This window comes from Gopherus flavomarginatus, chromosome 22 (assembly GCF_025201925.1).
Source record: "Gopherus flavomarginatus isolate rGopFla2 chromosome 22, rGopFla2.mat.asm, whole genome shotgun sequence".
Classification (NCBI taxonomy): Eukaryota; Metazoa; Chordata; order Testudines; family Testudinidae; genus Gopherus; species Gopherus flavomarginatus.
Window position 1 is genome coordinate 7,275,458 of NC_066638.1, and position 17,416 is coordinate 7,292,873.

Consider the following 17,416-nt stretch of genomic DNA (forward strand, 5'->3'; position numbering starts at 1 on the left):
GCTCTGTGTGTCTTTGGTTAAAGATGATGATTGAAAATGGCTGTCTCCTTTGCTTCTTGGCTAACAGCTGGGGGTTTCCCTCGACCATGGCTGGAGTGACAACAGTGAGACCCTCTATTTACACAACTCCCTCCCCCCCAAAGCCTGGAACAGATGAGTCACCCAGACAGACACACAAGCAGTTTAGTTTTTTACCCTAACAGGGGAGACGTGCCAGAACCTCACTGGAGTCCACTAGGGCCACAGCTATTGCTTTGACATGGAAGGAGCCCAGATACCCCCCTGCAGGGTGGCACTGTAAAACCCAGAGATAGAGCAAAGGGATGTTTAACCTCACCTGAAGCAGGGATCAACCAGCTGGCAGGAGCCAACTGCCTTGCCCCTCCCAGCTGTCCAAGGGGTTAACCTCCTCACTGCTGAAACCTGTTCACAGAGGGACAAATTGCCCAATCCATGCTCATCCTGGAGGTGTTGCAGCCATTCAGATGGCTACCTGTTTCTGCTCTGCTCTGCACTGCACAAGGGACCTTAAGATCCAACTGTAGTCATGCTGCTGCTTTCACAGTTCCCCTATCACCATGTGAAAGTAGGAGCAGCCTCTACTGCTGATAAAGGCTCTAGCATCTCCATAGGCAACTAAATCCACTCAGGGCTAAGTAACAGGCGCTAGGTGTGAAAGGTGGTACCTGGTGAGGGGAGCCTGGGGAAAGTCAGTGAATGCAACAGGACAGATATCCACAGCACTCAGAAACCAGCACAGCTGCAACTGGACTATGGCTCAGCAGAGGGAAAGAAGTGGCTAGAACTCCCCTCCTGCTCCTAGAGGCAGGCCCCTGCCTGTGCCAGACCTTTCAGGGGGGAAGGATTCAGAGCTCCTGGGCTGGCACCTTCACCCAGCTCTACACGCAGGAGTGAGGCTGGCAGGGGTGCTCAGCGCAGTTAATCCTGCCCGCACATTTGACGATCCGGCTGTTGGCTCCAGCAAGACAGTCCCATCCCCCATCACACACACCTCAGGCAGTTTCACACTTTATTGGGGTTTTTAACAATGACGGATGATTTCAGATTCAACACTAAAGGGAGAGGATCCCACCTGCAGCTCCATGGGCTGAGCTCCACAACCCTGGCCCTGGGCTTGCAGAGCAGCCCGGTGTGTCTGGAGAGCCTTGCGTGCCCTCCACAGGCCCAGCCCCCTCGTCTTCGCAGTTCAAGCCCTGCACAGATCGCGGAGGGGGGGCTGAGGCAGATGTAAGGTGACTGTCTTTACACAGGATGTCCCCGTTACGAACTACACAGGTTTGAACGACTATTCTTCTCTGAAATACTTGCATTTTAAATGAGCAGAGCTTTCCAACGGCGGCAGCTTCTAGCTGGCTCTAGTGCAACCTTCAAAGAGGCTGGAATCCACCCAGCCTGTGCTTTTATAAATCACACTTTACCCCGGCTTCGGACACTTCAGGAGAGCTGCACGTAGGAGGACTCACAGGGGAAACAGACAACAGGTTGCAGCGCTAGCTCCTGCTGGGTGCTCAGGAGCTACATGGTCCCCGAGTCATGCTTGGCCTTCTCCGGAGATCAGCTGGGTGGGAGCAGGTCAATGGCAGCTCGAAGGGAAACAGGCTGCGTCTGGAGGTCGGTTCTCCACCAAACCTACCCAAGTTCAGTTGCAAGGTGTGAACCAACTACCACATTTCGCACATTCAGCCTCCAGCCCCAGGTGCTTTGGGCTGAATCTCCCTCACTTAGATGCATGCTGCAGTGGGGAGAGCGTGGCCCTGCAGCGATCGTGGTGGAGGTTGGGGGAACAGAACCCAAAATGGAGCAGTGGATGGCAACAGGTGAGGAGAGGACAAGGGGGACGGGCTGGCACTTGTTAACTGATGTTCCCACCCTTCAGTGTTTTACATGAGACATTCCCCAGCTTGGTCATGAAATTCTTCTGCTTCCACTGGGCAACAAAGTCCTCAGAGATCCGGAAGTCAGCCTGGGGAGAGACAGGTGGGGTGACGTGTCAGACTGGCTAGCCAATGCCTGTTCATCCCGATCACACCTGCAGTATGTGGCCTTGGGGCTAGGAATCCTTGTTTGAGGCCCCCACCACCTCCCAAATCCCTGGGCACAGGCACACTGCTCCTGCCAGGCCCCAGGAAGGGATGCCAGCTAATGTCTACCAGGGAATGCTGCCACGTAACTCACATTAAGGGCAAAAGGGGCCCTTAACTCTCACTATAGGCACCAATGGTGAAGCAAAGTGGGGGCACAGGCAGACCCTGCTGTAACACTGGATCACTGTTTTCACTAGATGATCCTTGAGTGCCTTCCCAGCAATGCAAGTACCCTCCTAACCTCTCTACAAGATATCCCACTCATTTTACATTGGGGAAACTGAGGTACACACCAGGAACGTGACTTGCCCAAAGCCATGCAGCAAGTAAGTGGCAGAGCAGAAAACAGAACCCAGGAGTCCTGACTCCCACTCGCCCTCTCTGACCACTGGACACTGCCCTTAAGTGGCAACAGCCTGCCAGCTGCTAGGTAACAAGACCCCACTGAGATGGACTGGGTCTAAACAGGTCTCTGCCAATAGCTTCCTTCTTGGCCTCCCCAGGGAGTACAATCACCCCAGCCCCACTGCCAGTTAACTGACAGCTGGCAGATGCCTGGCTAGCCAGGATTAGACAGTGTTGTGCCAGTTGTGTTCATCTACTCTCCAGGCAGAGGGGATAGAGCACAGGACTGTAGACTCCAGTTCTAGGCTCTGCTCTTCCCTCTGTGTGACCTCACGTGAGTCACTTTCATGCAGTGTGCCTCAGTCTCCCCACCTGGAAAGAGGGGCAACATCCCCATCTCACGCAGGGGCCGTAAAGCGCTGAGAGGGCCTGAAGCTGTGACAGGGCTGCTGTAGGCTGCCTGGGTGACTAGAGGGCTCCGACTGTACAGATGGGCCCTGTCCCCAGCAGCACCCAGTCCCATCGTGGGCAAGAAGCTTCCCCCCTCTTACCTGCAACTTCTCGAAGACTCTCTTCTTAGGTCTGAGCTCGTCAGCAGGCTGCCCGCTCTCGTAGCCTTCCACATAGACACGCTCCCCTGGGCAGGAACCTGCTGGCGGGTCCAGGGGCTCCACTCGACGGGGCTCCCCCACGCTGCGGAGAAACAGGGAGTGACCAGCTAGCACCTCAAAGAAGGGGCCTGTTCTAATCCTCCTCCCCGTAGGAGAGCAAAGAGCCAGAGGTCAACAGGCAGCCTGGATGTTGTGAGTGGTGATGGGGGACTAGGCTGTATTCTCCTCTCCTGCCCCATATGGGAAACAAGTTGAAATCCAGCCTCATTATCCCTGCCTCCCCTCACCTGGAAGCACACAGCAGCATGCCCTGGGACTCCACTCCCCTCATCTTCTGGGGCTTCAGGTTGCACAGCAGCACCACCATCCTGTCCTGCAGCTGCTCCTTTGGCACAAACTGCACCAGGCCGCTGATCACCGTCCGGGGTTCGGGCTCACCCACGTCAATCTTCTCCAGGTACAGGCTGTCGGCATCAGGGTGCTGCCAATGCAAATCCAATGCAGGTACAGCTGAGAACGGTCATCCCCCGGGAAGGGAGGCTGAGAGCACACATGAGCAGGAAGGCGCTCATGTGGTTTACATATACACTCCAAGTGAGTGCTCGAGTCACTCCATGAGGAAACAAGCCCCCCAGAGCAGCCTCCACTTCTGGATGATCCAAATCCTTGTCCCCATTCCTCCCGCCTCATCTCAGGCTAGGAAGAGGCAACTGACAGTTCCAAGAGGGAGAATTTCCCCTGGGGCAATTTCCTTGATAGCTGCTCACCATCAAATGAGATTAATGGGAGCATGTAACAACTGTCTGGTTCATCTAGTCCAGGACCTTAACAAGGACTAGTGCTGAGTGCCTTTGGGGATAAGTCCCCTCTCTACAATACTATCTCACTAATGAAGAGTTTTGGGGAGCAGAGAATTTCTTCCTGACCCCAGCAGGTGATCATCCGAGGCCCTGAAGCATCATGATCACTGGCCCCGGTAATTTGCTTTGGTTAGTCCTGTGCTGTGTGACTGCAGAGATGTTTTCATTCGTTAAAGCATCTGATCTTTTTGTTTAAACTAAGTTATTCACCTCAAAGGTCTTGCAGAAGTGAGTTCCACAGGTTAACCTTGCTGTGTTAATAGTGCAGAGCTGTTTAAGGGAAAGCATGCCGTCTGGTGGCAGGTCTCACCCCCAACACCATCTTTGTTCCAACACTCCTCCAATTCAGAGACAGCAGTGATCATTTCTAGATCCCCACCTGCCTCGCTCAGCTGCGTTCCAGAGCATGACCATCACTAATGAAAGGTAAGGCCCATTTTCCAGCACCTGGTGAGCTCATTAAGCCTTGATAATTAAACAGCTCTGTGGAGAAAAACTGCCATCTAATATGTTACCAAACCACTGCCCCCTATTCTGGTACCAAGCAGCCCAGAGATGCCATTTTGGGGTCAGGGCTCCCGGTGGACAGGACCCAGTTACTAATCTCATTGCTTCCCAAGCCCAGTCCCTCCTGTATGGGGACTTCCCAGGCACAGGACTCTCAGAAACCTCAGGGAAGAATTGCTGCAAGGTGCCGCTCCTGCAGAGCAAACCTAGAGCTAAGCATGCAGAGAGACCCAACCCTTTCTGACAAGCCTGGAAGGATTTACTTTCCTTGCAAACCACTGTCTGCCCCCACTTTCTTTGCCATCCCTGCTCTCCTGTCACAGGATCCTTGCTACAGCTTTGGTACCTTTTCCACGCTGACCACTTTGCCAACACGGATGTCCAGTTGGGACGGGACCACATCCTCAGGGTTTGAATTCTTGGTGGAGTTTTTCACTGAAGCCTCTGCATGTGCAAAAGAAAGAGAGTGAGAAAAACCAGCCTGCCCTGAGAAGCGTTGTGCCCAGCCACAAGTGAAGGTGCGTTTTTGGGAGGAGTGCAGGGACTAGGAGAACCTGAACTCTCCCCAGACTGTTTTTGGTTTGCCAGCAGCAACCAATTTATATACAAATAGAGCAAATTGCAGCCACCCTCATCATTAATACAGCTTGTGCGGACCACAGCTCCCAGCATGCACTGTTCCAGCTTGACTGCAGCTCCAATAGAAATGGAGCACTGCATGCTGGGATCTGTTGTTACTTGGGTAGGCACGTGGCCCATAGGTCATTCTTTCATCAGCCCTCCTTGCTGGGGGCAAACCAAGTCAGATGTGACAGATGCTGGCCAAAGAGAGGCAGGAAGAAGAGCTGCATCAGGCGGTGACACCAAGTCCTGTATCACCCAGACTCTGAGCCACCCGTGGTCATTGCTGGCGGAATTCAAGTTCCAGAATTTCTTCTGTTTGCTCTTAGCCCCACCAGGAGGACTCATCTCCCTAGCCCAAGCCTTCATAACAAGGATTCCCCTCCCTTGGAAGCTCATGGCATTCGCTTACTGGATTTAGATGGGTCAGGATATGCTGTGCTGGTCAATGTCTTCAGTTCGGGGGTGTTGAACTTCTCTCTAATGGGGTCAAGCAGCTTGTTCAGAGCCACTTCCACTGAGCTCTTCAGGTCCCCCGGGTGCACAACCTACCATGTGAATAAAGAAAAGGGCTTGTGGGGGAGATTTTCTCGGGGGTACGGGGAGAAGTGGACTGGAAGGGAGGAGCAGTTTCGTATGACTGTGCCCATTTAAACAAATGTGTCTTTGAAAGCTGTAAGGTGGGGCAGCCAGTGACTTATGCTGTGAGAGTTAATGGGATCACATCCTAAGGAGGACAGGGCTGAGTCACTAGCTGGATGGGAGACCCGTCCCCCGGAGGAATAGCTGGAAGCTGCAGGATATTGGTGACTCAGCCATGCTCTCCTGGGAGTCAGGGCCACGCCCAATTCTCCTTTGTGGTGCTAGGAGGCGCTGTGGCACTGGAAATGTAAAACTCGAGTCCTCACCATTGTAGTTAGAGATCTCATGGTATTCTCCCCTCTCTTGCCAGCAAAGAGTAGGGACATTACCCCACCACCCTGGTCAAACTCTAGCTTTGATAATGACATTCCATTTCCCTCAAACTTCCCTGAGGCTTAAACTGGAACCAGATTCTTCTCCACTTGTTATCCTAAATTGTTGGGCAGTGTTGCTTTGTACTGTTGAACAGCCAATGTTTTCCCACCCAGAGATGGCTGCATTTCCCTGTGGGTGATCTGTGTACTGATAAATTTGGAGGCTTCAGAGAGATGAAAGGCACTGGCAGAAATGGAAGATCATTAACAACTAGACTTATAGACAGGGGATACTACACCAGCCACTGATTGTCTGGCTGCTCCTGGGCGTAGCTGACTCATATCATCATAGCACCTGCACCACCACACTCACTGGCCCAGAATCTGCCCTTACTGATGCCCCATGCAACCCTACAGACTTACATGTGGTGCAAGAGATCAGCATTTGACCCACTACTCAAAGCCTGTGGCAGAGGAAACAGCCTGGGCCTCTCTGCATGCTCCAGGGGTTCTTCCATGCACACAGCAGTGTGGGCATGAGAGAGGTGACAGCAACCCCCTGCCCCACGTTACCTCAGTTGCAAAGTCCTTTTCCAGCTCTTCATAAGTCGTGTAGGTTTTGTTTCCTCCCCATTTTGTGTCTCTCAATATCACAAACTCTGTGACACAAGGAGGGTTTAGAGGGTCAGATTAACCGAGATGAAGACAAATCGCTGAAGCACTGTCCCCACTGGCAACTCTAATAACGCCCCCTCCTCATCTCCCCCCAACAACTGATAAGGGGTATCGCAGCAGGGACCAGAAAAGGTCATGTCATTGCTATAAGTGGATGGTGTCTCCTTTCTGGCTCTCGGAGAGGTGGAGGCAGTGCCAGGTTTGGAGCACACGAGTGGGTGCCTTGCATTAGGATGCAGAGTAACACATGCTCGCTTTCCTGCCTCTTGCCTACATTTAAGCAGCCATGGCCCAGCAAGGGCTCTGATGAAAGACACCCCCGCCACACACCTCTCCAGGGCACGGAGACAGTCACCTGACTTGAGTGGGAAGAGAACGTGCTTGATGAATGACAGAATGCCGTTGTTCTCCACGTTTCCCGGCTCACAAAATGCCTTCTTCAGTTTCTTCTTCACGTCCTCCTTCCGATCCAGAAGGTCGATCTTCGATTCCTAGGACGTGGGAGGAGAAGAGGCGACCTGTGAGCTGAAACCAGAAGCAGGCAGAGCAGCCACTCGGGATCCTGCACTAATTTAGTATCACCCTGGATGCAGAGGAGTGTTACTTTAGCCCAGTTGTAAGGTTCAGCACTCTGCAGCCAAGCTACCTTCAGTGAACCTGAGGGCGCCTGTCTCTGTTCTGGGGCTCTCAGCATCTTTCCATACCTCTGCCCTAGAAGAGGCAGGGTGTGCTGGAGTTGGTACCACCTCTCTCAAGCCACCACCAACAGTAAGAAGAGAGGAGGGCTCCTTTCTCAGCCAGTGGGGTTGCAGGACTTAGCCTACCAGCCCCAAAGGGTTAGACTCCTCGCCCTGCAGGACTGCTGCACAGACTGATGTGGTTCATCAACCTACCTCTTCTGAAGAGCTCATCTTGGTGCCTGTCAGCCCCGGAACCATTGGGTTCATCAAATGGAGGCGCTTGGCGTAGCCCAAGGAGGGCAGGTACTAGGGAAGGAAAAGGAGTTAAAAGTCTTTAAGCATCCTCATCTGAGAAGCAGCTTTCACCATCACTCCCCAGTGCATTCTTCCTCCCTAGCATCTGGGCTCAAGACATCCCCCCGATGCAGAAAGCTGGGCTCAAAACATGTTGCTGAATCCCAAGCCCTTCTGCTTGGAGCAGGCTCCATTCTTCAGTCAGCCCAGACCCACTCCCAGCACACACCAGTGGGCAAACTGCAGGGGGCAGCGAGCGACAGGGGGGAAGGAAAAGCCATGTCACTGTCACTCCTGCATGGGGCAAGGCCCCAGCTGCAAACATTGACCTGGCAGCGCATCCCTGTGAACAGCTACATCAGCAGCCACGGAGCACCAATGGGCAGCAGCAGGAATCTGAAGAGAGGTCTGGGTGACCTCACAGATGCTCTGCATAAGACAACGTTGGCTATCCAGCCGCAGGCAGAGTTCACAGAATCATAGATTATTAGGGTTGGAAGGGACCTAAGGAGGTCATCTAGTCCAACCCCCTGCTCAAAAAGACCTGGAACCAGCCACCTGGGGGACCCTCTTGCATTTCTGGAAGTTCAAAACACTCCCCAGTTCTAACCTTTTCTGCAAAGGTGAAAATCTTCCTCTGATCCACTCCTCCAAACTGAGCATCAACCTTCAAGTACTCCTCGTCCAGGGCCTGTGGGGAGAACACACCCATGAGCGTGACGCTGCAGCACGAGGACTCCCACACCCCAGCTGACATCAGACTTTTAGTATTCACACCCTAGAAATCCACCCAGCTCTCAGGGCTGGGAATCCGAGCTCCACATGAAAGTGGAATCCCACATCCATCCTGGATACGTAGGGATATTATGCAGCTGGTACAACACTAGTGAAATCAACCAGCCAAACCTCCATTATATCCATGCACTGCACCGACACCAGGTGAAGCCCTCGAAATTTGGGCTGCACATCAGATACTCATGCTGATTAGCGTGAAAGAAAATCTGCCCTAATCAGCAGTAGTGGGAGGGGGACTGCCATCAGCCTGGTGCATGCATTGCAGCCTTCCAGGGGACAGGGACGGGTTCCTTCAGGGTGTCTGCCCCACTCCCCAAAGGTACCTGCAGTCCTGGGTAGAGTAGACCGCTCAGCAAGGGATGCTCCACTTGCTTCACCACCTCTGCTCCAGCTTTCTTGGCATCGTGCTGGGTGACGAGAGAGGAGAGCCTGTAGACGTCCAATGTGTATTCCCTGGGGGGAGAGAACAGGTCGATGCTGCTGCTGAAGCCAGACAAATGGAAGCTTCAAACCTTCCTCTTCTATAGCCACCGCACGCAAAGGGGGACACTGGCGGAAGCGGAGAGAAATCAGATGTGTAGCTATCTTACCCCCACCCCCCTTTCCTGAATGACCCTGGCTCAGAACAGACAGATCCCCCAGCTGGCTCAATATCCCACTTGTCTCCCCCAATCCCGGATTCCTTTGTGGAGCTGGTCAGCACGTGAGATAGCCAAGGCTCACTCCTTCCATGCCGCTTGTCCTCTCTCCCTCATAGTAGCCATCAAATCCCACCCCCAGGCAATGGAGGGAACACCCCCTGTGAGAGGAGCAGGCTCCCGCAAGCTCACTTGCTGAGCTGGTAGTCAGTGCCCCGGATGAATTTCAGCTTGTCAAGAGGCACGCCAATGCTCTCCAGCATGGCCTTGATCACGGTCTCGTAGTAGTGCGTGCGCAGCTCCAGCAGCTCCCACGGCGCCTTCATGTTGTCTAGGTACGCGTGGAGGTCAGCGAACAGGATCGTCACCTGGCAGAGAACGGGAGGGGGAGTTGGGCACGTTATGCTGGGTGTTACACAGATAAGAGGCATTACAGGTTCCTTTCTGCCACCTAGCACGGAGTTGAAGGTATTCCATGCTCCTGACCTCTTTGGGTCTGAAGCTCCCCTTCTCTCCCTTTGTCCTCCCCAAGGTCTCAGCATCTAGGGTAGAGCAGGTACCTCACATCCAGCCTTCAGGAAGTCTGCAATCTTGGACATTGGTACGAAGTAGGCTACATGAGGCTTGCCTGTCGTGGCTGTCCCCCAGTACACCTTCAGATCTCGCTCCTTCAGGATGGTCATCAGCTTATCCTCCCCGAGAACCTCCTGTGAGGAAATCAGAGGCTGCATGTTACACAGCACAACAGACTCAGCATGCCTACTGACCCAGCAGAGACCACGACAGCCATGGGAGAAGGAACGCAATACACTGGGCTCGTAACTCCAAAAGAGGAAGGATGGTCATCTGGTTAAAACTCTGGATCAGGGGATCTAGGTTTTATACCTGGCTCTCTCTAGCCTTGGGTGAGTTGTTTAGTTTCTCCGTGCCTCAGTTTCCCCTCTCCAGAATAGGGACAATGATTTTACCGCTCTCACTGAGCTGATAAATCCATGAGTGACTGTGAGGCACTTGATGAGCATTATGGAAGAGCCAAGAGATAAAGAAAAACCTCTGTAAGGCACCTCAGTATTCTCCCTATACTGCAGCTGGAGAAATGGAGGCACAAAGAGGTTAAGGGGCTTCTCAAGGTCACAGTACGGCAGAGGCAGGAACCAAGCCCAGAAGCGCGGTTACAACAGAAACTCCACGATCATCTAGGGAGGGGTGCACAAGGGGCACCTCAATCCTCAGGACACTTCTTAGACTGGGAGCTTTCTGGGGCAGGGACTGGCTTTGTGTACAACCCCTGGTGCAGTGGGGTCCTTGGCATTACCGTAACACAATTAATAATAATTAGATAAGTAGAGTGAGGCACGTATCCCTTTGTATTTCTTGTCTCAGTAACTGGGCAGAGAAGGCCCCCACTCCAGAGGTACCTGTAGGTTCCGGGTGATCAGGTGGCATTTCTCTCTCGGGGTCAGCTCGTCCCCCATTGCGTCAGCCTTTGACCAGTAAAGCTGTTACAAACTGTGATTAAACAGAAGACATGTCACAGGAGGAAAGGGAGGGAGGGGAACCCTCCTGATAGTCATAGGGGGAGGACACCTGTTGTGGTTTCCCGCTCAGCCAGGGCACAGATCCCACTGCCCCTGCACACAGGGAGAGGCACACACCCTGATGGCCTTGTGTAGCGGGAGAGGAAGCTGTGTGGGGCTCACCCCCCTTGCTGGTCTCTTGGCACAGCTCACTAGAGGGCATGGGCAAGGCACCTGCCCTGGGGCGGTTCAGACTCTTAAATATCTATAACCACCTTCTGACCCTGGCAGGGAGGCATCCCTCCCCACTCCCCACTCACAGACCGGGGGCAGGCAGGGTTGGGTAGTGGGACACACAGACTTTCACTCCCCAGCCACCAGTTTGAAACCATAGATTCCAAGGTCATCTAGTCTGATCCCTTGTACAGTACAGGCCACAGAACTTCCCCAAAATCATACCTAGAGCAAAGCTTTTAGAAAACACTCAATCTTGATTTAAAAATTTGTCAGTGATGGAGAATCAATCATGACCCTGGGTGAAATGTTCCAATGGTTAATTACTCTCACTGTTAATAATTTACACCTTATTTCCAGTCTGAATTTGTCTAGTTTCAGCTTCCAGCCACTGGATCATGTTAGACTGAAGAGCCCATTATTAAACATTTGTTCCCCATGTAGATAATTACAGATTGTGATCAAGTCTTCCCATAACCTGCTCTTTGTTAAGCTAAGTAGATGGAGCTCCTTGAGTCTATCATTAACCCTTTAATCGTTCTCATGGCTCTTTCCTGAACCTTCTCTCCAGACCTGGGCACAGTATTCCAGCAGTGGTCGCACCAATGCCAAATACAGATGCAAAATAACCCCTCCACTCCTACTTGAGAGTCCCCTGTTTATGCATCCCAGGATTGCATCAGCTCTTTTGGCCACAGCTTCACACTGGGAGCTCATATCTAGCTGATTATCCACTGTGACCCTCAAATCTCTTTCAGAGTCACTGCTTCCCGGGATAGAGTTTCCCATCCTGGAATGTGGCCTACATTCTTTGTTCCTAGATGTAGACATTTACATTTAGCCGCATTAAAACACACATTGCTTGCTTGTGCCCAGTTTACCAAGCAATCCAGATTGCTCTGAATCAGTGACCTGCCTTCTTTACTATTTACCGCTCTCCCAATTTGTGTGTTGTTTCATTGATAAAAATGTTAAATAGCATAAGGCCAAGAACCAATCCCTGAGGGACCCTACTGGAAACACACCCCCTTGATGATGAGTCCTCGTTTATAATTACATGTTGAAACCATCAGTCAGCCAGTTTTTACTCCATTTAATGTGTGCCACACTAACTTTATGTCATTCTAATTTTTTTAATTCAAAATATCATAGGGTGCTAAGTCAAACACCTTACAGAAGTCTAAGTATCCTGTGTCAACACTATTACCTTTGTCAACCAAACATGTAATCTAATTTTAAAAAGATATCAAGATATTTTGACAGGCTCTATTTTCCATAAATCCATTGTTGCTTTACATTAATTACATGACTCACTCAATAAACAATTAAAGGAGAATAATGTGTCAGCCACTCCATTACCTTGCTCAAGATCAAGGTCAGGCTGACAAGCCTACAATTACCCAGGTCATCCCATTTAGCCTTTTTAAAAACTGGCATAACATTAGATTTCTTCCTGTCTTCTGGAACTTCCCCAGTGCCCCAAGACTTATTAAAAATCAACATGAACAGTCCAGGGAGAGCCTCAGGAAGCTCTTGGATGCAAGATATTGGGACATGCAGATTAAAAGTGTCTATCCTCCACAGAAACTAATGGAATGTGAAGAGTGTTAGCATCACCAGATGAGAGCATGGCATCTGTTTCCATCCCCCCACCCCCAAAACAGGAATATTTATTGAACATTTTTGCCTTTTCTGCATTATTATTGATAATTCTACCATTTCCATCTAGTAATGGACCAATACCATTGTCAGGATTCTTTTTGTTCCTAATATATTTTAAAAATGTCTCACTGTCCTTAACTCGGCTAGTCATGGATTTCTCCTTGTATCCCTTTACTTTCCTAATCAATTTTGTACAGTTTCCAACTTCTGAATTATATTCATTACTATCAACTTCCCTTCTTCTATATTTTTTTAAACACCTGCCTTTACTTCCCCTCTAAACCAAGATTTTGTTTTTAACCCATTATGGCCTTCTTTCTAGAGTATGGATTTTTGGACATCTGGTAAGGTGTTCTTATGTGATTCCCAATTATCATTCACTTTTTTCTGATTAAATTCTTCCTTACAGACGATTTGGCTCATAATTGTTTTCAGCTTTGTGATATTGGTCCTATTAAAGTACCAAGTATATATATTACTGGTCTGGACTTTATTCTACTTGCACATTATAAATGTGATCCAGTCAAGATTGCTTGTACTTAAGCCACCATTACTTTTCAGTTCTGTGATCAGAACTAAATCTGTTCACAGCTTTATCTGGTGTGGTCAGATGTTTGGCTATGTGTGTGTTCTCTCTGTGTGCTGCCCCAGCTGTGCGCAGCCAGCCAGCACAACAGACTTTGAACGAGCTGCCCAATGACACACAAGATCTGTTAATGTTTATGAAGGTGCCAGGCGAAGCACAGTTATAGCACCTGGCGGACTCTACAAGGATACTAAGACATGTAAGCCCATGACAATGGACGCAGCTCACTCAGTGGCAGGGCTTTCCATTCCCCCCTCAACTGGCCAAAGATACTCCTGAGATACATCTTTATACCCTGATATAAACAAGTTACGTACTGTCATCCTCACCTTATCTTTTAGGAGGGGTAGGTGTGTTCCTGTTGTCTTTGGGGAATGTTTTTGTACCTCCCTGGCATCGGAATGTTCTGGTACTACTTGATATCGGAACGTGTTTGTGTGAGTACTCTGTGACTAGCACTTTTTAGGAATGTGTATTTCTGCAATATCAGCCCTGTTCTTGCCAGATTCTGTGAGCAGGTCTTGCCTTATACCAGGCCTCTGATACAAGGGCCTATGTTTCTACTATATCTGGTAAAGCAAGATCTAATAAAGAATTCCTCTGTGTTGGCTTCAACACTTTTTGAGTTATTAAATTGTCATATATAGTGTTTAGAAATTCCAACGATGCTTTAATACTGGTAGCATGAGACCTCTCCATATGTCACTCAAACTGAAATCCCCCATATGAGTCTATGATCACATAGCTTCCCCCTCCCCCCCCCCCATTATAGATATGGCTGTCCTCCTGTTCCCTTGGGCTATTCGGTGGTCTGTAGCAAACATCAACTAATATCCCACCTTGTGCTTTTTCTGTTACAACACTGATCCGTGAGCATTTAAGATAATTTTCCTCCGAGTTACCAGGGACTCGGAAACAGCTGATGCCATTATTGACATGGAGTGCCACTCCCTTTCCAGCCTTCCTAAATAGGTTACTACCATGGACACGAAACATGCCAGTAGCCTGAATCATCCCTCCGGATTTCAGTACCACCACCGAGGTTGAAAGTTACGCTCCTATGAGCCTAATTCCAATGTCTTGTGTTGGTCACCCAGGCTCAGGGTGACCAGATGTCCCGATTTTATAGGGGCAGTCCCGATTTGGGGGAGGGGGGGGGGGGGGGCTTTTTCTTAGATAGGCTCCTATTACCCCCCAGCCCCATCCCGATTTTTCACAGTTGTCCTCTGGTCACCCTACCCAGGCGCCTAACATTGGGGGGGGGGGGCGGGGGGCTTTTTCTTCCCTTCCTGTGGCTCCTGGATCAATGTTGTTCTCCCCATCTCAACGCTGTGCGGAGCGCTCCCATCTCCCCCCCCCCCATGACCTTAGCGCCCCCCCGGCCGCTCCAGCCAGCCTGTCCCGTCCCCACTACTCAGCCCCTCCCCCCGCCGGCGGGGCGGGGCAGGGCCTGGCGCGAGGGGGGGCCAGCCAGGCCGCTACGCGCGGGAAGAGGTGGGCCGGGGGGACCCCCCCACGGGCAGGGGCTCTGGGAGGGGGGGGGCTTGGGGAGCCCCGTGTGACCCCGCCCTTACCGTGACCCGCTGCGCTGCGCTGCTCACCGGCGAGGCGCCCCCGCTGCCCTGCTCCAGTCGCCGGCGCCGGGTTGCATCAGCTTCGCGCGACGCCTCAGCCGCCCCGGCCGGACCCCGCTTCCGCCGCAGGGACAGGGCGGGGGAGTCGAGCCCAGAGCACGTCGATGGGGGCGTGGCCTCGCGGCGGGCGGGGGCGGAGCCTGCGATGCCTTTCCCGCCCCCCCGCCCGCCAAGGAGCTCGCGTTGGTTAGTCGCGACTCGGGCCCCCGGGTCGCGTCTGGAATGGCGGCGGGTGAGTGAGTCTCCCCACCGGGGGAGGGCGAGTTCTGACGGGGGGGCCCTGACCCCCAACTTCCCCCCACCCGTGGGCTGTGATGGGGGGGGCCTTGACTCCAACTGCCCCTCCCCCACATGTGCTGTGACGGGGGGGGGCCCTGACCTCCAACTTCCCCCCCCCGTGGGCTGTGACGCCGGGGGCCTTGACTCCAACTGCCCCTCCCCCACGTGGGCTGTGGCGGGGGGGGGCCCTGACCCCCAACTTCCCCCCCACGTAGGCTGTGACGGGGGGGGGCCTGACCCCCAAACTTCCCCCCACCCGTGGGCTGTAACGGCGGGGGCCTTGACTCCAACTGCCCCTCCCCCACGTGGGCTGTGGCGGGGGGGGGCCCTGACCCCCAACTCCCCCCCCCCCCCGTGGGCTGTGACGGCGGGGGCCTTGACTCCAACTGCCCCTCCCCCACGTGTGCTGTGATGGGGGCCCTGACCCCCAACTTCCCCCCCACGTGGGCTGTGACGGGGGTCCCTGACCCCAACTTCCCCCCACCCGTGGGCTGTGACGGCGGGGGCCTTGACTCCAACTGCTCCTCCCCCACGTGGACTGTGATGGGGGGGCTGACTGCAACTTCCCCCCCACGTGGGCTGTGACGGGGGTCCCTGACCCCAACTTCTCCCCACCCGTGGGCTGTGACGTGGGGGGCTTGACCCCAACTGCCCTTCTCCCCATGTGGGCCGTGATGTGGGGGCCCTGACTCCCACTGCCCCTCCCCTCCCAGGTGGGCTGTGACTGGGCAGGGTCCTGACCCCAATCACCCTCCCCCCCCACCGTGGGCTGTGACTGGGCAGGGCCCTGACCCCAACTGCTTACCTCCCCTTGCCCCCAGGTGGGCTGTGACTGGTTCCAGGAGGTGAAGGAGCTTACAGCTTAACCCCAAAAGCGAGTGGACCCCCAAAGAAGGGCTGTCGCACTGAAGGGGTTCCTCCCAGGGACCGTGGGGAGCTGAGAGAGCACAGGCCTGTGAGTCCCTGACCACTTGGGAACAGCATGGAGATGGCATATAGCCATCTCCTCAAGAAGGACATTGTAGAGCTGTGCAGAGAGAGGGGCCAGGCAGCTGGAAGCAAGTTCCTCTTGGCTGGTGTGGGGTGCAGGGGGAGGGCCAGAGCCCTTTCTCTGGGCTCCCCTCTCCCCAAGATGGACTTGGCTGAAAGTCATTGATTTCTGTGCTAACAAGTTCTGTTCTGCACTGTGTTCCTGTCAACTAATAAACCTTCCGTTTTACCTGCTGACTAAGAGTCACGTCTGACTGTGAAGTTGGGGTGCAGGGCCCTCTGGCTTCCCGCAGGAGTGGGATGTGACCTGCGGGGGGGCCCTAACCCTGACCCCAACTGACCCCTCACAGGTGGGATGTAATGGGGGTTCCTAACCACAACTGCCCCCTCTGCATAGGCTGTAATGGGGGAGAGGGAGACCTTACTGAGGTGAACTTTGGGTGGGAGGCTGCAGCCAAGAATAATAGATATTAAGTATATTTAAGATTGAAATTATAAAAATTAATGTTGGGTCACAGGGCCTACAAGTTGAAGCCTGTCACATTTCACTTAGCCATATTAGTCCTCAGGCCTTAGAAGGGTTGGTGTAAGTAGGTGACCCAGGAATAACCCTGTACCAGTGAAATTACAAGGTTACTGTAAAGAATGTGCCAGTGGGTGTTGTTAGGAAAAATATACCACAGTGTACTTGTCTAGACCGTGAGGCACCCAATCGTAACATAGTGAGAAATTCTGCAGGTTACCATGCGAACTAGTTTACAGAAATGCATAATGAGAGTAAGGGGAACTAAGGGATAGCCAATGAGAAATGAGGTACCCCTAAATTAGTGGGATGTGGAAGTATGGATGAGGAAAAAGGGGTTGGAACCCTTAAGCATATGTACGAGCCTTAGTGTGTGTAAGCATAAAAGGTGAGCCAAAGAAGCGGAGAGATGCTAGGATGGCAACTACTGCTGGTGGTGGTAGTGGTTGTTGCTAGTCATAGGGCTAAATGCTTCACACTTTTTCTCTGTCTGTTGTATTTTAATGTTTGTGGGATTGTTCATCTGCTTAGTGGACTTGTTAATAAAGGGACTTGTAATAAATTGCAGTTGTTTCTTATGTGCTTCTAGCGTCTTTTATTCTAATGATACTGATGATAATATTCCTGATGCTGTAGCCCTCAGGAGACCAAACCTTCATTGACCATTGTGGTCTAAGTGATTGATATAAAGTGATTAACCACCAATCCATTAATAAGGCTACAACTGGCCCACTCCCCAGTTAGAGCCCACCTCTAAAGGGCTCTGACTAGGGGGTACTACCTCCTGATACTCCCTCCCCCTTCCTGATTGCCTCCAAATAGAATGTGAGCTATGGGCACTAATTGCCTATTCCTTTAGAGACCTCTGTTCCCAGACAGGGTCTGGCTTGAAGGAAGACTCCTC

General features: G+C 52.4%; 1 protein-coding gene across 2 annotated transcripts; it reads right to left on the reverse strand.

Moving 5' to 3' along the window:
• Window positions 1-1,013: 1,013 nt before the first annotated feature.
• YARS1 (tyrosyl-tRNA synthetase 1) lies at window positions 1,014-14,779 on the reverse strand. Of its 2 annotated transcripts, none has more exons than XM_050932616.1 (14): window positions 14,688-14,779; window positions 10,506-10,596; window positions 9,648-9,794; window positions 9,280-9,455; window positions 8,773-8,902; window positions 8,265-8,345; window positions 7,574-7,666; window positions 7,036-7,171; window positions 6,579-6,664; window positions 5,462-5,597; window positions 4,775-4,872; window positions 3,349-3,542; window positions 3,002-3,143; window positions 1,014-1,984 (listed from the first exon to the last, which is right to left on the reverse strand). In XM_050932616.1, exons 2-14 carry the CDS (start codon window positions 10,560-10,562, stop codon window positions 1,874-1,876), a joined length of 1,587 nt encoding a protein of 528 aa, XP_050788573.1. In that variant the 5' UTR covers window positions 10,563-10,596; window positions 14,688-14,779; the 3' UTR covers window positions 1,014-1,873. The 2 variants fall into 2 exon arrangements, with proteins under 2 accessions (XP_050788573.1, XP_050788572.1); XM_050932615.1 differs by having other exon boundaries at window positions 14,661-14,776.
• Between the last annotated feature and the right edge of the window lie 2,637 nt (window positions 14,780-17,416).

Bases quoted from the DNA above. Each gene is read 5' to 3' on its own strand.
- YARS1 (XM_050932616.1), bottom strand. From the start codon at position 10,562: ATGGGGGACGAGCTGACCCCGAGAGAGAAATGCCACCTGATCACCCGG. The intron at 7,667-8,264 runs GTTAGAACTGGG...TTCCTTCCCTAG, and splicing joins TTTTCACCTTTGCAGAAAAG to TACCTGCCCTCCTTGGGCTA. The intron at 7,172-7,573 runs GTAGGTTGATGA...CCCACGTCCTAG, and splicing joins AGATGAGCTCTTCAGAAGAG to GAATCGAAGATCGACCTTCT.